Source organism: Prionailurus bengalensis, chromosome B1 (assembly GCF_016509475.1).
Source record: "Prionailurus bengalensis isolate Pbe53 chromosome B1, Fcat_Pben_1.1_paternal_pri, whole genome shotgun sequence".
NCBI classification, from domain to species: Eukaryota; Metazoa; Chordata; class Mammalia; order Carnivora; family Felidae; genus Prionailurus; species Prionailurus bengalensis.
The window spans coordinates 133,993,929-134,016,314 of NC_057344.1; the positions used below are offsets into that span (position 1 = coordinate 133,993,929).

Consider the following 22,386-nt stretch of genomic DNA (forward strand, 5'->3'; position numbering starts at 1 on the left):
TACAAACGAGGCCCAGTCCAATCTGATGTGGTCACTGCTGGTGAATGCCTGGCAGGTTGGTATGGTCAGACTCAGCAGAGCTCTCCACTTCTTCACAAGCTACCTTCTAACTTCATAGAGCTTTAGGTTCCTTTTCTGTAAAAGGAATAAAATAACAGTACTTGCCTTAAATTATACCAAGTAGCAGATATACCAAATAGCATGCACAAAGCATTTAGCAGTGTCTGGCACATGGTAAACACACATTAGTTCTTATTCACAAAGTGAAGTTTAAGCTACCATTGAAGAATTCAGGTATAAGTATTAGGTTACATATCTGTGTTAATGACTCCCAATGCCCTGTGCCCATTTGTACAATTTTTTTCTGCTTTGGAGTCAAGTGCTTTTATCCAACAAGTATTTATTGAGCACCTACTATCTGCCAGACACTGTTCTAATGCAGAACTGAGGACACAGCAGTGAGAAAAACACAAACCTTATGAACTAGGGACAATAAACAGGACATGCTGTATAATAAACTATGTAATTGCTGGATGGTGGTAAGTATAAAGAAAAAGTGTGAAAGGGGAGAGGGACTTTGTATGGTAGGTGGAGGACAGGGATCGTGTTGATCTTATACACAAAACCTCACTGAGATGGAGATAGTTGAGTCAAGACCAGAAGAGGCTGAGGGTGCAGTGAGCCCCTCACCTGTCTCTGCAGAAAGGGATCAGCAAATGCAAAGCCTGGCACAGAGTGAGGGAAAGGAGAGAAGTAAAAGAAAAGTCTAGATCTGTGCTTTCCAACACAATGGTTAGTAATAGCTACTAGCCACTTGTGGCTGTTGAGCATTTGAAATGTGACTCATCTGAATTGTGATGTAGGTGTAAATACACACAGGATTTCAAAGACAGTATGAAAAAAAGTATGTTGAATATCTTACAGCTTTTCTGTGGATTACATATTGAAATAGAATATTTCACTATAATAATAAATATTCCAAAATAATATTTTGGATTATTTTCAGTTAAATAAAACATATTACTAAATTAAATTTTATTTTCTCAGGTGTGGCTAGCAGAAAAATTGAAATTAAGTACGTGGCTCACATTATATTTTTATGAGACAGCGCTGGTCTAGAAACTTAAGTAGCAGCAGCTCCAGACCATAAAGTTTCCTGCAAACTATTGTTTGTGCTTTGGCTTTTCCTGGGAGAGCCAATGGAGGATTTTGAGACAGATTCTAGGCTGCTGGGGGGCAGGGAGAGCGGTTAGGAGACCCGCAGTAATCCAAGCAAGAGATAATGCTGGTTTTGTAGGCCAGAGAGGTAGTAAGGGAAGTGGCAGAAAATCAAGAATAATGTAGTATTTGTTAAATTTATTTCATTTAAATAAGCCTTCAACAATTTTGAGATTATATCCTTTATATATATATATATATATATATATATATATATATATAAAACTTTGTTAGTTTTAATGTCCTTATTTGGCCACATAAAAGATTGGCAGTCCAGGGTACCTGGGTGGCTCAGTCGGGTAAGCGTCTGGTTTGGGCTCAGGTTATGGTCTGACAGTTTGTGAGTTTAGGCCCCTTGTCTGGCTCTTCACTGCCGGCCCAGAGTCTGGAGCCTGCTTTGGATTCTTGTCTCCCTCTCTGCCCCAACCCTGCTTGTTCTCTCTCAAGAATAAATAAACATTAAAATTAAAAAAAAAAAAAAAAAAGATTGGCAGTCCTGGTTCAGTATATACACCACAGTCCACTTCCCTTGAAATTTTGCATATTTTAAAATTATGAAAGTCTGAGAACCACTAAACCTGACTGGGGAGGAGAGTAGAGTGGAAATTTCAAGCAGTCCATCCAGGCAGCAGAACCTAGAGACTTCTGGGCTGGTGGCTCAGTGGAGAAGGAATGAAAAAAGAGAGTTTCAGATTGTTTTCAGAATAAGCAGGAAGCAGGGAGGGGCCAGATCAAATTCTTTCTCCAGGGTTCAAAGACAGATTGTCCCCAGAGACAATTTCTCAGATTAAGTCAACCAGCAAGGTTAGCCAGGTCCAAAGATATCCTACTCAGGGCAGAAGTCTTCCATCTTCCTACTGGTCCTGAGGTCCATAAAAAAGGAGCATGAATTTCTGGAGGGATTAGTGGTGGCTTCAGCTTTCTTATTCTACTGAGACTCATGCCATTAATTCCTTATTGCTTAATGTAGATAATCTCACATTTCTTGACCATTCTCACCCCCATGCCTCATTAGATAAGTTTGTGAAGCCAAATTTATAGAAAGTGCTGAGCACCTAGTTAGTATATACTCTAAGACTTTATTGAATGGAAAAGTGAATTAATGAATGGGAAAAAGCAATGGAAATAATCAGAAAAACTTATAGAAGTTTAGTAGTCTAGGTAATGAACAAAGAGTTTTAGTCGTAGGGATAGAGGACAAAAGATTAATAAGGATTTAAAGGAGAGCCCAGGATTAAAAATTGAGAACTGCATCCATCATGCTAGGGAAAAAGGTTAACATGGGAAATCTTGAAGAATGATGAGCAGTTCCACTGGGCTGAGAAAAATGTTAAGGATCTGCTTATTTTTTACTTCTCACCAAATGAATATGGAGGCTGTCTAAAATTTTTCCTGGCAGAATTTTAAACTTAAATTTCTTGCATTAAAAAAAAACTTAAGAGACTCTTAAAAACTGAGAATAAACTGAGGGTTGATGGGGGGTGGGAGGGAGGGGAGGGTGGGTGAAGGGCATTAAGGAGGGCACCTGTTGGGATGAGCACTGGGTGTCGTATGGAAACCAATTTGACAATAAATTCCATACAAAATACATACATACATACATACATACATACATACATACAATCTTTTCTGGCATAGTTCAGAAGGTGTGGAGTGCCAACCTTGGCCCTAAGTGAGGAAGACCAGGGAAGCAGGAAAAGTGTGACTGCCAGTGTAAAGAAAGGGCATATTTGCCAGCACCCGCTCTGTGCATTGACAGAGCCGACCAGTACTAAGCAAATCTCTGCAAATGGAATACATGGCAAATGGAGTTTAATTGCAAAATCTGTTCCAAATAAGAACCGAACTTTGTACACACCCAAAGAATCAGTACAATATACTTACTGAAACTTTTTTTTTATAGTGGGAAAGTATGTATAACAAAAATTTCCATTTTAACCATTTTTTAAGTGTTGAGTTTAGTTGTGTTAAGTACATTCACGTCGTTATGAAATGACCTCTCCTGGCCATCTCCAGAAATTTTTCATCATTGCAAACTGAAACTTTGCACCCCTTAAACAATTACTCCCCAGCCTCCTCTCCCCCAGCCTCCTCTCCCCCAGCCTTCGGCAACCACCATTCAACTTCCTGTCTCTGTGTATTTGACTATGCTGGGTATCTCAAATAACTAGAATTTTGCAATATTTGTCCTTTTGTTTCTGGCTTGTTTCACTAAGCTTAATATCATCAAGGTTCATCTATGCTGTAGAATGTGTCAAATTTTTATACTTTTGAAGGCTGAGTAACATTCCATTTTGTGTGTATACTACATAAATGAAATATACTTTTTTAAATTTTATTTCAAGTTTTAATTTACATTCCAGTTACTTCTATGGTAAAATTGGTTTCAGGTGTAGAATTTAGTGATTCATCGCTCACATATAACACCCAGTGCTGGACACAAGTGCCCTCCTTAACCATCACCCAGTTAGCCCATCCCCCACCCACCTTCCCTCAGGCAACTCTCCATTTGTTCTCTGTAGTTAAGAGTAAAAAAGAGTCTCTTCTGGTTTGCTTACTCTCTTTTTTTTTTTCTTTCCCTTCCCCTACATTCATCTGTTTTGTTTCTTGAATTCCACATATGAGTGAAATCATATGATATTTGTCTTTCTCTGACCTATTTCACTTAGTATAATACACTCAAGCTCCATCCACTTCGTTGTAAATGGCAAGATTTCATTCTTTTTGATGGCTGAGTAATGAAATCTACTTTTAAAGGAAAGAGCCAAAAGCTGCCTGTTAGGTACAGGAGGGCAACATAAGGTTTCAGTGTCCCTTGGGGAGTAAGGGCTCCTCTTCAGAGTATACAACAGTTTGTGTGAGAGATTTCAGTAAAAGGGAAAATACCCTATTTCCTTTTATTGCTACAGCTAATTAAGTTCAGTGAGCAAACTGCACATTCTTTCTATAGCTCTCCAGATTTGGGTTTTCTGCAAGAGTAATTGCAGGTTACTAGCAAATTCGCAACACTAGTATTCTGTTCTACCATTCTTTCTGTGGGTAAATATAATAAGTCCATCCACTTGTGGGTTAGCTGACAATAATTTCTTGGCTTGCAGTGTTCACAGACTAAAACTCAATCCAAGGTATTATTTGACACATTCTTTAAAATAAAAAGAAGCTACAAAATTGGTAAAGGCAAACCAACAAGCAAAAATGGAAACAAAAAAAAGGAAAAACAAAACAGAACTCTGTGGTCTGATCCTGAATTTAAGTGACAAAATCAGTGCTCCAAATTGGGCTCATCATTCTGTTTCTCAAATCTGCTCGTGACCTCCATCTGACTTGTTGCAACACCGTGTTGTGAGTTACATAAACTAAAAAGCAAGGACTTCAGCTTTGGTTCTTCCCACCTTCCTCATCCAGTCACCAAGTCCTGCTGATTTTACCTCCTAAAGATATATTTTAAGGCTCATTCTCTTCTCTGCATTCTTTCTAGTAGTGCCACAATTAAACTTGTATCATCTCTTGGCTGAATCATTGGAACTGCCTACTAATTTTTCTCTCTTCCTGCAGTGTTGACCCCTAAAATCTGTCTTCCATACTTTAGTAAGAGTAATCAGTAAAATACTGACTATATGACATGTAATACTAACTATATTATAACAAATCTGAGTCCATAATTTAATCAGTGGCTCCCCACTGAGTTTTTGGATAAAACTTAGTATGTCATACAATGCCCTTTAATCTGGACTCCTGCTGGCCTTGAACTTTATGACTCAGCAACACCAGTCTGCTGATATTTTTTCCCACTGGACCTCTCTCCTATCCATCCCTTTGTTTACACTCTGCCCGGCATGCCTTTTTCCTTCTCTTTACCTGGCTGTTCTACTCACCCTTAAGATCCAACTCTGGTACCTCTTCTAGAATTGTATTGCATGTCCCTCCTTTGTTGTGTTCCCATAACTCTCTGTATATTGTTCTGTTATTATGCTTACCACAATGCATTAATGTGAACCATATGACACTGCCATTATTCAGTCCTTTATTCTGACACTAACAATTTCATATGTCCCACCTAAGTCTTATTTTAGGTTTCTTTCTACTACACTGTGAGCTGGCTAAGGTCTATTCTCTGTCTCCTTCATATTTGTGTCCACCAGGTTCTTCCAAGCACCGTGATTAAAAATTAAAATGTTAAAGGAATGAGTGAATGAATGGATGAATGAACTGTAATTAACCCTTTATCTATTTATTTTGCAGCCGGAAATGTACGTGAATAGTTTTTTAGTGTCATAAAAAAAAAAGCTTAATGTTATTTTTTAAAATCTTGAAATGAAATACATACATGCATATATTCACAAAGTATGTAAAATTCATGACTACAAAACTAGTATTTTAAGATTTTTTTTGTTTATTTTTGAGAGAGACACCTAGTGCAAGCGGGGGGGGGGGGGGGACAGAGAGAGAGAGAGAGGGAGAGAGAGAGAGACACACACACACACACACAGAATCCTAAGCAGGCTACAGGCTCTGAGCTGTCAGCACAGAGCCAGATGCAGGGCTTGAACTCATAAACCATGAGATCATGACCTAAGATGAAGTTGGACACTTAACCGGCTGAACCACTCAGGTGTCCAAGATTTTTATGTTCCTTAAAAAAGGTTGCTTTAAGTTCAGTTCAGAATAAAAGGAGCTAGTCAAAGTAGTGAGAGCAAAGTGTACCTGCATCCCTGCCAAAAATGCATCCAGTTAAATTATTGCCAAACGCTAGTTCAAACAACCTGACTATCCTTCATTATTTTCAGTTGTTGATATAGGTTCATGTTATTTATTTTGTTCTCTTTTTTTTGTTGTTGCCTTTCCTAGCACGGAATTGAGGACACAGCTGCGGAATGCAGGAGACTGGGTGCGAAGGCTCATGCCTTTGTGGTAGACTGCAGTAATCGAGAAGATATTTACAGCTCTGCAAAGAAGGTGAAATTTTACATTTGGTTAGGATCGTATCATGTCAGAGCTAAGAGGGATTCTGGAGGTGACCTCGTCATGATGCAGACAAAGTAGCAGAAGTTTTGTGACTTGCCCAAGGTTGAGCAGCCAGCTCGTGGCAGACCCAGAACTAGAATGTAGAACTGAGGTTCCCAGACTTTGGTGTGTTCTGGAATCTTCCAGAGAGCTTTTTAAAAAATAGACACCCCAAAGGTTTCTTTCAGTAAATCAAGGGCTGGGCCCAGGAATCTGCATGTATAATGCCTTACACACCCACACCTCACCCATCTAATTCTGCTACAGGTAAATTCTTGGATGACACTGCGAAACACTGGCAGGGTCTTCTGACACCCAAAGAACTGAGTCAGGGAGTTAGGATAAATTTAATTGCTTATCAGGCTTTGATCATAGATAGATAGATTTCTATAAAGCATTATTTGCTTTTTCTGTATATAACTGAGATGTGCTATGTATATATATCATGGAGTTTCACTCTGAACACATTCGTACATATATTTGTTAACTAAATACTACGATAGTAAGAAGATCAGTAGAAATACCTGGGCAAATTCCTTAAAATACACATTCCTGGACCTCACCCCCAGAAAATCTGATTTCAGCACAGTATAAAGATTCTGATTCAAGCAGCCTTGAGAACCTCTTTGTTTAGGGAATTTGAGTTTGAGGACATTTTGAACTTCTATTCTTGAATTGTAATCTTTTATTTCAAACTGATGCCTCTATTACTGGTGAGGCCTGAGCTTAGACAAAACAATAAGTAGAAATGACCCAGGCTGGTGGTGGGAAATAGCTTTCCTGGAAGGGAGTACAGTAAGAGCAGGGCCTGTAGGTAAGAAACGTCTGCACTTAACAATAACTGTTTTACCTAAAATTAACAATGGTTTTCCTTCATAGAGACCTACATGCTTCCGGTTAATACTAGGTGTATCACTGTAAATTTCTTAACCCCTCTGTGCCTACGTTTTCTCAATTACAAAATGGGGATCCCAGCAGCACCTACCTCAGGGTTGTTAGGAGAATTACGTGAATTAATGACATAAAGTTTTTATATCAGTGCCTGGCGCACAGTAATCACTTCTAGACTCATCTTGGAATAAGCTGTTCTGGAAAAGATAATTTCATTATTTGAACCTATTCCATTGTCTTGGGCTCTGAGGTCAGAAGATCTGGGAGTCTCAGCTCCATGTGACCTTTAGTAGCCATGTGATCTAGGACAAGAAACAGGCATTCAGTGTTTCATGTTCTTCCTCTCTAAAGTAAGTGTACCAGGAGTTGCAGGCTCATAGAATTATTGTGAGAATTAAATAAGATAAATGAAATCGTGCAAAATGCATAGCACAATAAAAGTCTTTAATAGGCTATTTGTCACGTCCTCCTCAGTCCACCAGCACACTGCAGCACTATCTAATAATGGTAACTCCTAACAGAAGTTAGCTTTTATTTAGAACACAATGTATAACAGAATGCATTGTAACGCTAGGGTCCAACCACCAAGAAACTTAGTTACTCAAAGAACCGTAAAAATATCAGATAGGATATTCTTCTGTTGCCAGCCCATAGGCCAACTGCCACCAGGGGAAGATAGTTGGTGAACAATAGAATGGAGTGACAGACCACAAAAATAAAGCAATAGAAGGTGTGACTAGCTTAATGGTATAATCAGTTTTACATAGTTTCTTATATAGTCCCTGCATTTGCCAATTATTATTATTTTTTTTTTTGCTTACCCTTTGAAGTAGTATTTAAAAAATAAATGCTAGGTTTTTGTCACCAGTTTTGTTTTTATTTGCCAGATGCCTCTCGGGTATAATAAATAGAGCAAAGTCAAGAGACTAAATTGCAAAAGAAAATTTCTACCTGCCAGACTTCCAGGTCTAGCTGTTTTGAAATTAAGTAGCTAAGATTAAAAAGTTCTTTTTTCCATTTTGGCACATAGATTACAAAACTACTCTTTTTTTCACATCTGATGTAAAAAACACATAGTTCTTTAATGATCCTTGCATGCAAACCTTCCTTTGTAACTCTTAATGATGCAGATATTTGTCTTATTTTTAAAGGTGAAAGAAGAAATTGGAGATGTTAGTATTTTAGTAAATAATGCTGGTGTAGTCTACACATCGGATTTGTTTGCTACACAAGACCCTCAGATTGAAAAGACTTTTGAAGTTAATATACTTGCACATTTCTGGGTAGGTATGACTTCTTTTACAAGAACATTCCCTTTTGTAAAACCCAAAGACTATGTTTAAAGTGGAGCTTTCAGTAGACATAAAGATGTGTCAAATCAATACTGAAGTTTTCTCCAGGCACTAAGGATAACATCATACAAAGAGGTCATTTTTGAGGGTGCCTGGCTGGTGCCATCAGAAGAGCATGCAACTCTTGATCTCAGGGTCATGAGTTCGAGCTCCATGTTGGATGTAGAGATTACTAAAAAAAATAAAGAAACTTTAAAAAAAACGAGTCAATTTTCTTTTATTTTTTAAAAATTTTTTAGTGTTTTTTTCATTTTTGAGAGAGAAGGGGGGAGGGACAGAGAGAGAGGGAGACACAGAATCTGAAGCAGGCTCCAGGCCCCAGGCTCCCAGCTATTAGCACAGAGCCTGACATGGGGCTTGAACCCATGAACGGCGAGATCATGACCTGAGCCAAAGTCGGGCGCTCAACCAACTGAGCCACCCAGGTGCCCCCCAAAGAAGTCAATTTTCTTTCTTCCCTTTTTTTTAATGTTGATTTATTTTTGAGAGAGAGAGAGAGAGACTGAGCATGAGTGGGGGAGGGGCAGAGAGAGACAGGGAGACACAGTCACCAAAGCAGGCTCCAGGCTCCAAGCTGTCAGCCCAGAGCCTGTCGTGGGGCTCGAACCATGAGATATGACCTGAGCCAAAGTCAGAAGCTCAACCGACTGAGTCACACAGGTGCACCCAAACAGTCAATTTTCATGCTGTGGTCAAATCTCATCAACCATTTTCCCTCCCCGCCCCTTAAAAATATTAATAATAATAATTAATCAATAATAAACTTCAGCTGTTATATATGTTTTAATTTTGAACTGGATTCTTAAAAAAAATTAAAAACAAAAATAAACTAGATTCTCACATCTCTATGTGATCTTATTTATGAAAGAAGGAATTAGAGATAATCCAAGTCCTCTTCTGTGGTTCTGTTAAAAGTGAGCCCAGTTTGCTTTTCAGATTCTCAGGAGACTCAGGCCTTGAGTATTTTCTGGCCCCAAAGCTGCAAACTTTATTATAAATCTCACCATTCAAGGTCTATAGATTATATAGAGAGAGAGAAAAAAAAAAAGAATTTCTGAAGAGGCTGAAAATTGCCCAAATAGCCCATTCCTGAAAGGGCCTCCCAAAGTTTTCTTGGACAGTTTGGGAAGCATAATCTCAAAAGAATGTTGGAGTTGGTAAAAATGCAGTATTATCTTATGTCAGTATTTCCAAGTTATTGACCTATGTCTTTGTATTTTTATAACTTACAAGTTTGCCTGTCTTTCTGCCTCTGTTAGAATGTAGGGCATTGCCTTAATTGTTTTTGAATCCTCATCACATAATAGGTGCTCAGTAAATATTTATTGCATTCGGTGACTACTAGAAGATTGCTGTTCACTTCAATATTTTGGTAAATGACATAACCAAACTATTTGCTAACAATTTCACATTGCATATAAATTCTTTTGATAACTATAGATTATTATATCTATTCAGTATATGAAATGATAGAAAGTATCAGTGACAAAAGGTAAAGAGAGGACCAGGGCATATTAGAAGTTCACAATTTAAGTGAAATGGATTCTTAAAGTTTTCAGTATCCATTGCCTTGCTTAATTAGTTTTTCTAATCCAGGCATCCTATCCATTTGCCTCATGTGGCCACATTTGGCAGTTAATCTAAATTTTTTTTTCTTTTATACTAGGAAAATGTTAATAAAGTATAGCTTTGTCTGGAAATCTTCCCAATAGGTCTACAAAATCAGAAATAACAATATACCATTGTCTCTTAATCAACACTATTTCTAGACTACAAAAGCATTTCTTCCAGTGATGATGAAGAATAATCATGGCCATATTGTCACTGTGGCTTCAGCAGCTGGGCATACTGGGGTCCCCTTCTTACTGGCATATTGGTAAGTCAGGATGTGGTTCCTTAATTTGTTCCTATGCTTGTATGTGATTTCTTACCCTAATGAAAACTACCGTTAATGATGATAAACTTGAAGTTGCCGAAATAGTCAGTTGCACAGTCTCTTGTACAATAGCTTTATCAATCATTAATCCCCTCCAGGCTGACCATTCTAGAGGTGGCTGCAGGGAAATTGTCCAATTAGAAGGCAGCTCTTAAAGCAGTTCTCATCCCTTGTAGGAGCAAGAAATTATAGAACAAGAGTAATCTTTTTGTACCATGAATAAAAGTTAATAATTTTTAACAAAGTAACTTTGTGGGAACAAAGTAGTGTAAAGAGAAAGTATAATCCAGGATTCTAAATGTTGTAAACATCTAAATAGTGGAATTGTTGTTAAAAAAAAAAAACTATAATAGTTATCCATTTAAAAATCCCTGCCATTGTAATAACTGAAGAACTTAACTATCACAAGCAGGGAACAGTAATGGTGTGCTCCACTGTATACTGTAAAGACAATTCTTTGCAATATAGTGAGGCCACCATAGCCAACAGGAACCTACGAGTTGCACACACCCCAACAGTGCTTGGCCAATTTCTAGAAACAACAGATATAGTTGTATGCATATAAATATATAAACACAGGCATGGGTGGGTATCTTGTTTTTATATAATATCTACACGTGTATACATACGTATGTATGCATATATATAAAAGATATATATCTTGCATTTAAAAGTTTGCAAGGTGGGAATGCAAGCTGGTGCAGCCATTTGAAAACAGTAAGGAGGTTCCTCAAAAAATTAAAAATAGAACTACCCTACAACCCAGCAATTGCACTACTAGGTATTTATCCAAGGTACATATGCACCCCAATGTTTATAGCAGCACTATCAACAGAAGCCAAAGTATGGAAAGAGCCCAAATGTTCATCGATGGATGAATGGATAAAGAAGAAGTGGTATATATATATACAATGGAGTATTACTCAGCAATCAAAAAGAATGAAATCTTGCCATTTGTAACTACGTGGATGGAACTGGAAGGTATGATGCTAAGCGAAATTAGTCAGAGAAAGACAAATATCATATGACTTCACTCATATGAGGACTTTAAGAGATAAAACAGATGAACATAAGATAAAGGAACACAAAAATAATATAAAAACAGTGAGGGGGACAAAACATAAGAGACTTTTTTTTTAATTTTTTTTTTAACATTTATTTATTTTTGAGACAGAGAGAGACAGAGCATGAACGGGGGAGGGTCAGAGAGAGGGACACACAGAATCTGAAACAGGCTCCAGGCTCCGAGCCGTCAGCACAGAGCCCGACGCGGGGCTTGAACTCACTGACCGCGAGATCATGACCTGAGCCAAAGTCGGCCGCCCAACTGACTGAGCTACCCAGGCGCCCCTAGAGACTCTTAAATATGGTGAACAAACAGAGGATTACTGGAGGGGTTGTGGGAGGGGGATGGGCTAAATGGGTAAGGGGCATTAAGGAATCTACTCCTGAAATCATTGTTGTGCTATATGCTAACTAATTTGGATGTGAATTTAAAAAAATAAAATTAAAAAAAAAAGAAAAATATGATAAGATGGTCCACAGTAATTAACTCATATATATTAGTATTTCCCAATATGTTAAGGCAAAGGCAGGTATATCTACTGAAAATGCCCAAGGAACAGCTTGAACTTTTTAGGTAGGTTAACCAATGAAGAAACTTATATTCTATAATTAAAATAGAATCAACTTTTATCCAGAGAATGCAGTAATTTAGCCTTAATGACTGACATTTGACAGGGGAGACCAAGGTCATTCTAAGACGTCTGATTCTTTTTCTTATTTTTTATTTTAAAAAAAAAATTTTTTTTAACGTTTTATTTATTTTTGAGACAGAGAGAGACAGAGCATGAACAGGGGAGGGTCAGCGAGAGGGAGACACAGAATCTGAAACAGGCTCCAGGCTCTGAGCTGTCAGCACAGAGCCCGACGCGGGGCTCGAACTCACGTACCGCGAGATCATGACCTGAGCCGAAGTCGGCCACTTAACCGACTGAGCCACCCAGGCGCCCCTAAGACGTCTGATTCTTAAGTTGCACTCTTTACAATCTTTCCACAAAACTCATCTCCCATAGGAAACCAAATCAAATCATTATTTGATAAGCCTTAAGGTTACTAAAGATGAGGAGAATAAATTGTTTTAGTGTCTAGATATTTTCCTTTAACAAAAGTTGTTAATATCCTGGTCAGAAACCATACCTAATTATGTGTTCTCTACTGCACTTGGACCTCAATACCTATTAAGTAACAACAGCAACAAGAGGGGTGTGTGGTTCCCAGCCTCATCCCTAGACTGTTGCAAAACTCCTCTGTCACATGGCATGCATAAGCTAAGACTTTCCCATCCAGTCCAAAAGAAAATAGTCCAGAAACAATTCAGTTATCTTTTACCTGAGGGTCCCATATACTGTGGGTATAGTAAGTAATTCATGAATGTTTATTTTCCTTGAAAAATCAAGATAAGCTTCCTGTGCTTCTGTTTATCTGTTTTGTTTTGTTTTTACTATTTGATCTCTCATGAACAGTTCATTGTAGCTTTCTCCAGAAGCCATTGAAATGAGAGTTATCTAATTATCTTTGAACTTTACTGCAGTGGCAGAAATCATTCTAAGCATTGTAATTTGTGTATTACATATCTTAGTGATGTTAAAGATGGAATTTATTTTCTAATGTGACCTTGTGGCATGTACTATAACCCCCAAAAGCCTGTAACTATATTTTCTAATATGGCACAAAAAAGTATATAGACACTTATTAAATCTGGAATTATGTGAAAAAAATAAATAAAAGTTTGCAAGGATATATACCAAGCCATTTTACTCGAACCACACCTAGAGAGTGGTTATTCTTTGGTAATGACAAGTAATTTTATTTTGTTCATCTATATTTTCTGTCTTCCTTTCCTTTCCTTTCCTTTCCTTTCCTTTCCTTTCCTTTCCTTTCCTTTCCTTTCCTTTCCTTTCTTAACATATATTTGTTTTCTAATAGTTTCTAAAATGGGGTGCCTGGGTGGCTCGGTTGGTTGAATGTTTGACTTTTGTTTTTGGCTTAGGTCAAAATCTTATATTTCATGAGTTTAAACCCTACATTGGACCCTGCACTGGTAATGGGAAGCCTGCTTGGGATTCTCTCTCTCTCTCTCTCTCTCTCTCTCTCTCTCTCTCTCTCTCTCTCTCTGCCCCTTCCCCACTTACTCTCTCCATCTCCCTTGAAATGAATAAATAAACTTAAAAACATTTTTTTATGAACATAGACTTGGATTGAGTTTTTGGGTTTTGGGGGGGGGTTTGTTTGTTTTTTAAGATGAAATAGCTGTTGAAGCAGTTACAGAACAGATGTGTGATGCAGATCATGTATTGTCTCTTTCAAACCCAGTTTAGGTTAGGTGATTGTCCCCTGGCCATCAAAGGCTCACATCATTTGGCATTGTTTTCCTTGATGAAAGCTAGCTGCAGGTGTTGCTACTCAGCTACTACACGAACTTCTACTCTCTGCCAGATTCTTGGTCCCCAGGCATTGAGGTAACCCAAGAGAATCAGAGGATCCAAGAGGGCTGTGAATGCCCTGTCATGCTTCCTCCTCTTTGCCATGGTAAATACTGTAACTCTCTTGATTCTAATTTGATTCTACTCCACTGAATGTTTAGCTATGAAAACCAAGAGAGAACATGTTCTGTATGAGAAACTATTGATAGTGCTTTCAGCAGAAGTAAAAGTTCTCATCAAGTGTTGTCAAAGCAGGAACGACACACACAGTTTGTGCGCAGATTGCACACTACACAATTCTAGGGGGCACTGTGCATATTTGGGTCCCCTTAAACTTAAAAAATCTTCCAGGAGATGGCAGTAAAGTAGCTTTAGAAGAGGAGTAGGTTTTTCTGACTCACACAAAGGTACCCTTTGGGCTAGAAATAGAAATGTGCTGTGACTGTCTGGATGTATATATGACTGAACCCAAAAGGCCTGTATATAAACTTGTAAGATTCTGGCAGGTGGGTGTGAGGACCTCACCCTGCGGCTGCCCAAGACAAACCTCCAGGTTCCCTTACTTGTTAAATCTGCCACTTGCCAATCTGGAGTGGCCTGCCTCTTTCTTTGCTCTCTCCCCGCCCTCTGTGTGCAGGGGAGGGTTGGGGACAGTTTCAGATCGTACCCAAGGAGCTCCAGAGGAGATTGCAAACCAACAACCCCCACAGTGCTTCAGCTTCCTTTTTGGTAAATGGGGATCATAGTAATACCTATTTCAAAGAGTTGTTGCGAGGAGCAAATGCAGTTAATACATCGGAAAAACTGAGGACAGTGCCTGATGTGTAGTAGTCAATTTTACGTGCGATTATTTTTGTGTGGTTTTTCAAGTTAAGATTTACATTTTTTTCTGTTTTTTTAAAAATTTTTTTTAATGTTTATTTCTGAGACAGAGAGAGACAGAGCATGAGTGGGGGAGGGGCAGAGAGAGAGGGGGACACAGAATCCGAAGCAGGCTCCAGGCTCTGAGTTGGCAGCACAGAGCCGGACGCGGGGCTCGAACTCAGGGCCGGGAGCTCATGACCTGAGCCGAAATCAGACGCTTAACTGACTGAGCCACCCAGGCACCCCAAGATTTACATTTTTCATGAGTAAAACTAGCCATCTATCTTTTAAGCCTTCAGTATATGTCTAAGGTTTAAAAGAGAAAAAAGTTGACAGAGAACTTTGCATAGCTTTGTATTTTCCAAAGCGCAGGTTAATTGGCAAGAATTTACAGCTACTTTGTGTAATTGCTAATAAATACAGACTTAGAGAAAAATAATCTAGTAATTGATGGCACTGAGTTGCACATTTTAAAATGGTTAAAATGGCAAATTTTATGTTATGTATATTGTCACACAATTTAAAAAATTGTTTTAATGTTTATTCACTTTTTGAGAGAAAGAAATAGAGAGTGGGGGGGTGGGGCGGGTGCTGAGAGAGAGGGAGACACAGAATCCGAAGCAGGCTCCAGGCTCTAAGCGGTCAGCACAGAGGCTGATGTGGGGCTTGAACCCACGAACCATGGGATGATAACCTGAACCGGAGTCAGTCACTTAACCGACTAAACCACCCAAGCACCCCTATTTTCACATAATTTTTAAAAATCAGTAATGTAATATTCCAAAAACCACTGAATTATACACTTCAAGTGGGAGAATTATATGATACATGAATTTATTTCTCAATAAAGCTGATTTAAAAAGAAAAAAAAACCTAACTGGAAAATTAATGTCTGCTTAAAATATTATTAATTTGCCTCTCTTGGCAAATGAAGGAGCTGTGACAGTAAGAATTGCTTTGCATTTTATTTATTTGACAAATATTTTTTGAGCAGCTATTATAAGCCAAGCACTGTGGTAGGCCCTGGGGATTCCTTGGAAACCAAAATAGTCACAGAGCTTATAGTACAAGTTTGAGGGACAGACGTTAAAAAAAAAAAAAAATTCACCCAAACAAGTATTTAATCACAAATCCAAAACAGGCTGTCATGTAAAACTGAAGATTACTACATAATGGAAATAATTTAGACTAGGGGTCAGGAAAGGCCTTTTTGAGGAAGTGAAGCAGAGTCTGAAAGGGAAAATGGGACTTGTCCAGGAGAATTTACCCAGGAATTCCCTGGATGTATTAAATAATTAACAGGCTATGGAGACATTAAGTCTTATGGAAACAGCAACAACAAAAACCAACGCTTTACCAGTTTTCCTAGCAAGACCTTTAAACCCACTCAGTTCTCGCTCGAATAAGTGTTCTGTGTCAATGCTTCCTAGACTTTAATGCCTATAAATTTACCTGAGGATCCGTAATGCACATTCTGATTTGGTAGGTCTGGGCTGGACCCTGAGACTCAGCTGATGGCCATGAGGCTCGGCGGAGGACCACACTTAACTAAAGAAAACAGACATCTGAATTCAATAGATACCACAGCTTTCTCTAATTATCTTCTGGCCTCTCTGTTTATTTCCAGTTCAAGCAAATTTGCTGCTGTCGGATTTCATAGAGCTTTGACTGAAGAACTGGCTGCCTTAGAAAGAACCGGAATCAAAACAACATGTCTCTGCCCTAATTTCATAAATACTGGCTTCATCAAAAACGCAAGTACCAGGTAAGTTGAGACAGAAATGAAGACGACAGAAGGATTGGTGATTGCTATGAATATCAGCCATTCCGTGGGTTTTCTTAAATATTTTAATCCTTAAAACACCTGACATTCAATTCCCTTAGCTCATCTCAATTTCAGCTCCTGTAGATTGTGGGAAAGCAGGTGAGGCAAAGAGAAGGGGAGAATATATGTAAACATAAATATGAGGAACTCAGGTGAACTTGGTAATCCTCCTTTTTTTTCTTTTCCTGAGCAGTGGTTTTCTGACTTAAGTATACATACCTTTCACCAGGAGTGCTTGGGAACCATGTAGAGGTCCGACTCCCAGAGATGTTGATGGCTTGCGTTTGGCTAGGAGAGGGTAGTGGTGGGGAAGGGGCCTTGGGACTCTGTTTAACAAGCATCATTGGTAATCTAGAGATTATCCTCCATAGTGAGCACTAGTCTTAGTTAAAAAATAAAACTATATGGCTCAGCATCTGACTTCAGCTTAGGTCATGATCTTATGGTTTGTGAGTTGAAACCCCATATTGGGCTCTCTGCTGTCAGTTCAGAGACCTCTTTGTTCGGATCCTCTACCTCTCTGTCTGCTCCTCCCCTGTGTGCACTCTCTCTCTCTCTCTCTCTCAAAAATAAATAAACATTTTTTTAAAACTTATAAAACTATAAAGGATAAGCTCTGAGGTTAGTTTTTTTTAAGTTTATTTATCTTGAGAGAGACAGAGACAGCACAAGTGAGGATGGGCAGAGAGTGAGAGAGAATCTCAAGCAGTCTCTGAGCTGCCATCGTAGAGCCTGATGTGGGGCACAAACCCATGAGGCTGTGAGATCATGACTTGAGCTGAAACCGAGAGTTGGATGTTAACCATTTGAGCCACCCAGGTGCCCCAGAGGTTAGTTTTTAATGTTTCTCTTCTTTGGGAGTAGTTTTAATGTCTTTGTAACATGATGCATAACTTTAAAAAATTCCATCATGCAGAAAAATACGAATAAGTAAGAAAGTTTCTTTTTTAAATTGCCTTGAAACCTTCTATCTACTGCAAACTACTCAACATTTTGATGAACATCCTTCCAGACATCTCTCCATGTGTAGCTTAAATGTCTAAATTATATGTAACTGGCATATATTACACATGGGGTTCTGAAAACTGTAGGTAAACTACTTATTTCCCTCAACATTATGTCATGGACGTCATTTCATGTCAGTAAAGACAGAACTTTATCATAAATTGTGTTGGTTACTTAGTCTGAACATTAGTATCTACTAGTGATTTTTACCCTGGCACAGCTGTAATGAACACCCTAGTGATGAAGTTTTGGGGTGATGGGGGGTTCGTAAGGTCCAGAGTTGACGGCCAAGAAAGAATTCTTGAAGACGTTTTTGGTGCCAAACTAGTGATTTTATTAAAGCATGGGGACAGGACCCATGAGCAGGAATAGCTGCATGGGGTTGTGACAGGTAACTCATTGTATACCCTCAGGTTTTGGCAGAGTCAAGGATAGAGTAAGTCTCTAAGGTATTTTGGAAGCAAGGTTTTTAGGACCTTGAGTGGCTAGCTGTTCCTAGGGAAACACCACTTATTACCATTTAATAAAACCCCAGTCATGAGACTCTTCAGATGTATATGGGGCGGGCATAAACTTGGAGGATGATTGACAACATATATCTTGGGGCAGTTGAGATAAAGGAAGTAGACTTACAGGATCCTCAAGGTTGTGACAGTGTTAAGCCAAGGTTCTCTTTTGCCCCTAGCAAACTGTCATCATCCAGGTAGCTGAGCCCCTATAGAGGGAGGTCACTCTGCTGGTTTGAAGGACTTGTCAATGGGCTATAGGCAGTAAGGGAATTTAGTTTTTCATTTGTCTTAGTTTCCCACATCACCATGCCAATTTTCTTTGTTCTTTGGTAGCCAGGAGTGTCTGAGGAATATCACACACCTGGGGGGTGGGGGGGGGGGAGTGGGTATGTGTGTGGCAGCCTGTATTTTGCCCTCAGCTTGCCCCAAACTCCCTCATCACTAATGCGCACGTATTTTCACATTTTGGTGGTGTCTCCTTCAGGTAGATTTTAGAAGAGGGATTACTGGGTCAAAGGGTGTACACATTTTAAATATTCGTACGTGCTGCCAAACTGCTCCAGAAGTGTTTCACCAATCTGCACCTGTACCCACGGGGGAGGAAGAGCGCCACCGCTTTTCTACTTCCTCAGCAGCCTGCCTTCTGGTGATGTTCTGCCTTTTCCATACAGGAAGGATCATCTGTTTCCTGATGACCTAGTAGCTACATTAAAGTGTTTTCTTATGTTTTTTGGTAGTAGGGCTTCTTTCCTTCTTTTTATTTTTTTTTAGGTTTATTTATTTATTTTCAGAGAGACACAGCACACACACAAGGGGGGGGGGTGCAGAGAGAGAGTGCATGAGAGAGAGAGAGAGAGAGAGAGAGAGAGAGAGAGAATCTCAGGCAGGCTCCCCACTGTCAGTGCAGAGCCCATGAACTGTGAGATCATGACCTAAGCCATAACCAAGAGTTGGATGCTTAACCAACTGAGCCACCCAGGTGCCCCTTTTTAAATTTTATTTAAATGTTTATTTTTTGGTAGTTTGACGTCTTTTTTTTTTAATTTTTTAAAATGTCCACTTATTTATTTTGAGAGAGAGACTGTGCAAGCAAGGGAGGGGCAGAAAGGGGAAGGTGGAAAGAATCCCACGCAGGTTTTGTACTGTCAGCACAGAGCCTGACACGGGGCTCGATCCCACAAGCCATGAGATCATGACTTAAGCCGAAATCTAGAGTTGAATACCCAGCTGACTGAGGCACCCAGGCACCCCAGTAGTTTGACTTCTTTTGTGAATTGCCTGTTTCATGACCTCTGCTCACCTTTTCTATTGAGCTATAGAGTTTTAAATTAATATCTGTAAGTTCATTGTACATTCAAGATACTATCTTATATGTCATACACATTGCATATATTTTTCCCCAGTTTGCTATTTGCCTTTCAACTTCTTTTTATTTAGTTTTACATTAAAACTTCTCAGTTTATTTTCCATCATGGCCTATAGGTTTGGTGAGATATTTATAAAGGTCTTTTTCAGCCCAAGCTTATAAAAATACCCACCTATATTTATTTCTCCAGTACTTTTATGGTTGGATTTGCACATTTGGAGCTTTGCTCTACACAAATTTACTTTAAGAAATAAGGTCATGGTAGGGGCACCTGGGTGACTCAGTTGGTTGAGCCTCTGACTCTTGATTTCAGCTCAGGTCATGATCCCAGGGTCATGAGATCGATCGAGCCCTGTGTCCCTGCTTGGGATTTTCTCTCTCTCTTTCTCTCTCTCTCTGCCTGTCTCCTCTGCTTGCATGTTCTCACCCTCCTTCTAAAATTAAAAAAAAAAAAGTCACCGTATAGCTTGTTTTTCCCAAATAGTTAATGCATTATTTTGCATTATTTATTAAATAATACATCATTTCCTTCACTACTTTGAAATGTTATCTTTATAGTAAATCTGTATACATACTGGGATCTATCATGCTGATAAGATTCAATTTTTATTTATTTATTTTTTAATGTATGTTTAGTTTTGAGAGAGACAGAGTGTGAGTGGGAAAGGGGCAACAAGAGAGGGAGACACAGAATCTGAAGCAGGTTCCAGGCTCTGAGCTGTCAGTATAGAGCCCTACATGGGGCTTGAACTCACAAACCACAAGATCATGACCTGAGCTGAAGTCAGACGCTTAACCAACTGAGCCACCCAGGTGCCCCTAAGATTCAACTTTTAAATTTCTTTTTTTTTTAATTTTTTAATGTTTATTTATTTTTGAGACAGAGAGAGACAGAGCATGAGCAGGGGAGGGGCAGAGAGAGAGGGAGACACAGAATTGGAAGCAGGCTCCAGGCTCTGAGCCACCAGCCCAGAGCCCGACATGGGGCTCGAACTCACGGACCGCGAGATCGTGACCTGAGCTGAAGTCGGACGCCCAACCGACTGAGCCACCCAGGCGCCCCTCAATTTTTAAATTTCATTTTGCCTCTTTCCCCCAATTCATCTGCCTTTGGCAAAAATATATTTTAAATTAATGAAGAATATTCAATGTGACACTTTGGGAAAATATCAGGTTCTATTTAAATACATCTTAATGTAAATATGTCTACCCACAGGTATAGAGTAGAAAGCCAACATCAAGTAGAAATTTGGTAGCTGTGCAAAGATCTGATGCCCTACAAAGAATCTATCAAATTGTCCTAAAAGTCCATTTTTAAGATACAATTTTGTTAGAAAACAAAAGCATATTTATTTCAGAAGACCTAGTGTTTAAACTCATCTGTATTAATCAAATAAACCCTAATTGGACTCTGAAGAGAAAAGATGAATTATTTCAGGGTCCTGAGGAGTGGAACTGACCAGAAGTAGAAAGAGGATAAAACTTCATTAAACTGTCAAACAAGTACTGTATGATCTCACTTAAGTGTGGAATCTAAAAAAGCTGGACTTATAAAAACACAGTAAAATGGTGGTTACCAGGGGTGGGGGAATTGAGGAGATAATTGTTTCAGGATATAAGATTGCAACCAGTAAGTTAACTCCTGGAGTTCTAATGTGCAGCATAGTGATTATAGGCAGCAATACCGTATTATAAACATCAAAGTTGCTAAGAAGCTAGATCTTAATTGTTCCCATCACACACAAAAAATAACCATGTGATATGATAGAGGTGTTAACTAATTCCACAGTGATAATCATATTGCAATATATAATTGTATCAAATCAACACGTTGTACACCTTAAACTTGCATGTGATATGTGATGTGTCAATCATATCTCAATAGAACAAATACATTTTTTTAAGAGTTCATTAAAATTAAAAGGGAGTGTCAGAGAGAGGAGTACCATCCCCAAGGGTAAGATTTGCCAATTTCCTCCATTATTTAATTATTTTCAGGGGGAAAACCCTCATTGGATCCTAATATAATATTTTGAGTCAACTTTTTCACTCAGACTGTCTTTCAGCAGTTAAAAACAGGTACCATATTTTTATAAAATTATAATTGGGTTTTTTAACCTTGCCCCCAGGACAAGGCTACATAAACTAACGTTCCTTGTGGGCAAGAGTGCCCTCTCTGGCAAAGCTCTACTAGTGACAATTAAATAAATAATTGGGGGAAATAAATAAATAATAATTGGGAAGCTTGCTCTGGGGGGAAAAGGATAAATCGAAGTTGGCAGGAGTCTAGGCCAATCACAGGAATATAACCTGGTTTAGCAAGGGTCTGGGTCTTGGTCCCTGCCACATGAACCCCTTTGAAGATAAACTGATACTAGAGTAGATACCAACGGTGAAGTTGGTTTTAATCTAGAAACTTAGTGCTAATTAGAAGACAGATCTTACTCTATATTGTGGACACTAAATAAAATTTGTAATTTTTTTTTAATATTTTTAATGTTTATTTATTTTTGAGAGACAGAGAGAGACAGCATGAGCGGGAGAGGGCAGAGAGAGATAGAGAGGGAGACCCAGAATATGAGCAGGCTCCAGGCTCTGAGCTGTCAGCCCAGAGCCTGACGCGGGGCTCGAACTCACAGACCGCGAGATCATGACCTGAGCCGAAGTTGGACGCTCAACTGACTGAGCCACCCAGGCGCCCCAAAATTTGTAATTTTCTTAAAACTCATGACAATGCTTTTACTTGTAGAGATTAAGTAATTTACCTGTAAGGAACAGAACTGAGCCTCAGGCCAAAACTTTTCCCTTTTTACACAGAGGAGGGCCTTTCTGAAAGAAGGAAACTAAACAAACCTCAAAATGATTGATTCCAAAGAATTTGTATCATATTAATGTTGGGACTTACATTCCCTTTTCAAGCACATCAAAGAT

General features: G+C 38.9%; 1 protein-coding gene across 1 annotated transcript in view; it reads left to right on the forward strand.

Annotated features, from left to right (window-relative positions):
- Nucleotides 1-22,386, forward strand: part of HSD17B11 (hydroxysteroid 17-beta dehydrogenase 11) — a 34,349-nt gene that overhangs the window by 1,491 nt on the left and 10,472 nt on the right. Inside the window, exons 2-5 of the mRNA XM_043572224.1 lie at nt 6,067-6,174; nt 8,265-8,396; nt 10,235-10,341; nt 16,378-16,515. Coding sequence (XP_043428159.1) covers nt 6,067-6,174; nt 8,265-8,396; nt 10,235-10,341; nt 16,378-16,515 — 485 coding nt within the window. The remainder of the gene's footprint in view (nt 1-6,066; nt 6,175-8,264; nt 8,397-10,234; nt 10,342-16,377; nt 16,516-22,386) is intronic.